Genomic DNA, 3,549 nt, shown 5'->3' with positions numbered 1-3,549 from the left:
ATGACCGCTCAGATCCTCCTGGCAGATGATCAGGCCGTAGGATTGATAGATACTGGAGGAGCAAATCCTTTCAAGAGAAGAGACAGTATCGCAAGGACACCTCCAAGGTCTAGAGCTAGCTCGGCTAGTTCCCTATGCCTGGACTTTCTGGAACAAACAGAGGAAGATAAGTCAGCAGTAAAGGAATGCACAAACGGGGAAAAACCAACCAAACGCAAACGGACGGAAGGCACGCCGGAAATGCAGCCGATCGTGGGAGGCAACTCCCAGAAATGGATAATGGACAGATTGTGCCATCAAATTAACAAGCTTGGCAAAATAGTCGGCGATACGTATCATCCAAGGAAAGACCTAAAAGCGGTCGCGGAAACTCTCACTAGGTTAGCCGTTCAAGTACAATCTGGCAATAACGAGAACAAAACGAAAGCGGGTGACAAGGAGGCAGAGGAACCTAAGTCAGACGAGAAAACCAAGAAGAAGGAAGAGGAGGTTAAAAAGATGAGCGAAACAGTAAATGACAAACAGAGAGAAATGGAAAAGGAGAACGCGGAGCTCAAAGCCTTAATTTCGGACCTAAAATCGGAGATTAAAACCCTCAAAGAAAATACTGCAGCGGACGAGGACGGACAAGGAGTCAAGAAAATAAAGAATGACATTGACAGAGCGACTACAAATGAAGAAATTATGAAGGTAGCTTTAAAAGACTGGCCGAAAAATATCTATAAGGTAACTGCAGTAGTGGAGGGATCGCCACTTGCAAGCCAAGAACTGGAAGACGACATTGCATTAATAACAATAGGTGAAGAAGAGATAAACATGGATAAACAGGGCCTTTACAAGGCAATCAAAGACAGATATCCTGGTATTGAAAAAAACAGGGAAGAAGAGCTGACATGTATCTCACAAGTTACAACTATGGAGACTTCAGAAGGAGTGGAAACAATAAATAAAAGATACATATATCGAGTACACATTAAAGAAGCTAAGGACAACGAAGTCTTAAATGCGATGAAAAAGATAAAAGAAGCAGCAAAAAACAGGCAGAGGAAAATAATAGCCTGGCCAAAACCTACTGGCATCGATACGTCCAAAGTGAGAAAATACTTGGAAATGTGTTTTAAAAACATAAAAATCCGAATTGGAATTCATATACCAAAATCGAAGCCCCTGGGACAAATCCCAACCGAAACGCGATCAAAACAAATGGAAAATGAAGGCTGGAAGACGCAAAACAACAGAAAAAAAAATGAGACGATTCACATCAAACCGCCCCAAAATGTAGACCCCAAGACCTTTGCGGAGGTGATGAAAAATGTAAGGAAAGGGATTGACGCGCAACAAATGGGTGTCCTTATATTAGATGCCAGGACGGCCAGAGCTGGTGGCGCCAAGATTAAACTTGTCGAAAAAAAAGAAGGAGCGGCAAAAGAATTGATTGCCAAAATCCAAAATATAGCGGGAAATGACACGACCGTGAAGAAACTAGAAGAAAAACAAGTGGCAATAATAATAAGGGACCTGGATAAGACGATAGATAGGGAGGAAATTGAGAAAGCCATTAAGGATGAGCTGGACGTAAAAGACACCACAACCTGTGTGAAAGTGCTCGGTCCAAGGGCACCTGCAGATGGCGAAGGCCCAAACACGGCCCTGGCGATAATGCCGGCGAGATGGGGAAAAATGCTGCTCAAACAGCGCAGAATCAAGATAGGGTGGAGCAGATGCAGGATAGTGGAGAAAATTACTCCCCCTAGGTGCTACAGGTGCCAACAATTTGGACACGCGTCATACGCGTGCAAAAGTAAAGAAAAGACAGCACAAAAATGCCTAAACTGTGGCGGAGAGGAGCATGAAGCCAAGGATTGCAAGGAAGAGGAAGCATGCTACATATGCAATAAAAAAGGGCACCGCGCAGACAGCATGAGATGCGAGCGATACAGGGAAGTGGTAAACAAGGTGAGGGCAAACCGAAAGGGTGAAGAATCGATTAGCAAATGATAATACTGCAAACAAACTTAAACAGGAGCAGAGCGGCCCATGATTTATTAGAGCAGACCGTTAAGGAGGAAAATGTTGATGTGGTCCTGGTTGCGGAGCCTAATAAAAAGCTCGCAGAGGGAGCAACATGGATCGCCGACAAAAATAAGGACGCGGCAATTAAAATATATAAACAAACAGAGGAAACAATGATAAAGAGAGTGGTAAGGAAAAAAAAAAAAAAAAAGGCGCCCGGGGGCACGTTTATTTAACTGTACTGGCAGTACCAAATTGGGTACATCTTTCCTGATTGGTAATTACATGACATGTTGGCTGATTAACAATATATAATAAAACTTAAAATTAAGGTTACAACTATGTTAAGTTCCGAAATTGTATGATTCCTATCCCGTCCCTGCGATTTTCATTCGTCGGTCCCTCTATTTGACGCGTTTGGCTATTTTGGGTCTCCGTCAGAATTTGTACAACGCTCGGTCACACTTATCGTGGGGCATGTTCGGTTTTGGATTGTCCTCGAATCGTTATTCCTACTTTATGACTTTGCGTGGTTTGAACTTTCAGGGTCAATTACTGCGACTTTCTGGAGCTGCGGAGATACCATTAGTTCCTGTTGCGTGTTTCGACGGTTTTCGACAGGTCCGCGGTACTTTGCGTAATGGTGGTGGTCGCTTTGTGGAGCCGCCATTTCCGTATTGTATGTGTCCGTCTACCGTTCAGATTTAGCGGCGGTGGGTTGTCAGCAGGTATGCGGCGCCGGGCGGTGTCTGGCGACAGCTGCGTTGTCCCGTTAGTCCTTAGAGCGATTTCTTTTATGCTGTGGCGTATTGTGTTGTCTCCGAGATCAGTTTGGCGCCTTGCGAATGTAAGCAGGTAGTCGGTCCTTCGCATTTGTCTCGAGCTTTCTCTTTTCGTCTGGCAGCTGTTAGATTTACGGGGAAGTTAGTTTTGGCATCAGGGACTGTTGATGTCGTACTGCGTTTCGCTAATTATATTTTGAAGCCGGTTTTTGTAGATTGGGCACTCGTTACTTGCGGCGTGATGGCTGTGGTCTTTTACCTGAAATCTAAGGCAATTTATGCACTTGTGCTTACCAGCGTCTCCCTTGTGGCGGCAGTCTTTGCTCTCATGATCTGTGCTGCTGCAGTAGCCGCAGACTTTTGGTGACATGCAATGTTTGGCGATGTGGCCAAAGCCCTGGCAGTGGTAGCATCGGGTCACAACGACGAAGTCCCGTACCTTATGCGCTCTCCAGTTTGAAAATATTCTGCCTGTATTTACTAAATATTGCCTGGCCGCGGGGTGAATTTCTACAATCCATGTTGTCTGGCCTTGTTCTAGTTTTGCTCCGTGCTTAAAACATTTTCTGACGAATGTTTCCGGTACGGAATCAGGTAGTTTTTGGTCGCTTAACAATTCTACCAGCTGCTCCTGCGTCATATCTTCCTGAATGTCGAAGATTTGTATCTTCGGCCATGATTTGGTTACGGGTTGGGCTGTGAGCTTCAGACTTTTTAGTGTCTCTGACTCACCTAATTTCAGGACAGAGGGACA

The 3,549-nt window shown here is 44.9% G+C and overlaps 1 protein-coding gene across 1 annotated transcript; it reads left to right on the top strand.

Annotated features, from left to right (window-relative positions):
- On the top strand, positions 1-1,998 carry LOC138139668 (uncharacterized protein PF3D7_1120000-like). The gene has a single exon (XM_069060047.1). It carries the CDS (start codon positions 1-3, stop codon positions 1,996-1,998), a length of 1,998 nt encoding a protein of 665 aa, XP_068916148.1.
- The last annotated feature ends 1,551 nt before the right edge of the window (positions 1,999-3,549 follow it).

This window comes from Tenebrio molitor, chromosome 1, assembly GCF_963966145.1.
Source record: "Tenebrio molitor chromosome 1, icTenMoli1.1, whole genome shotgun sequence".
Taxonomy (NCBI): Eukaryota; Metazoa; Arthropoda; class Insecta; order Coleoptera; family Tenebrionidae; genus Tenebrio; species Tenebrio molitor.
Note: the sequence above shows the minus strand (reverse complement) of the source record. Positions and strands in the feature narration are given on the sequence as shown.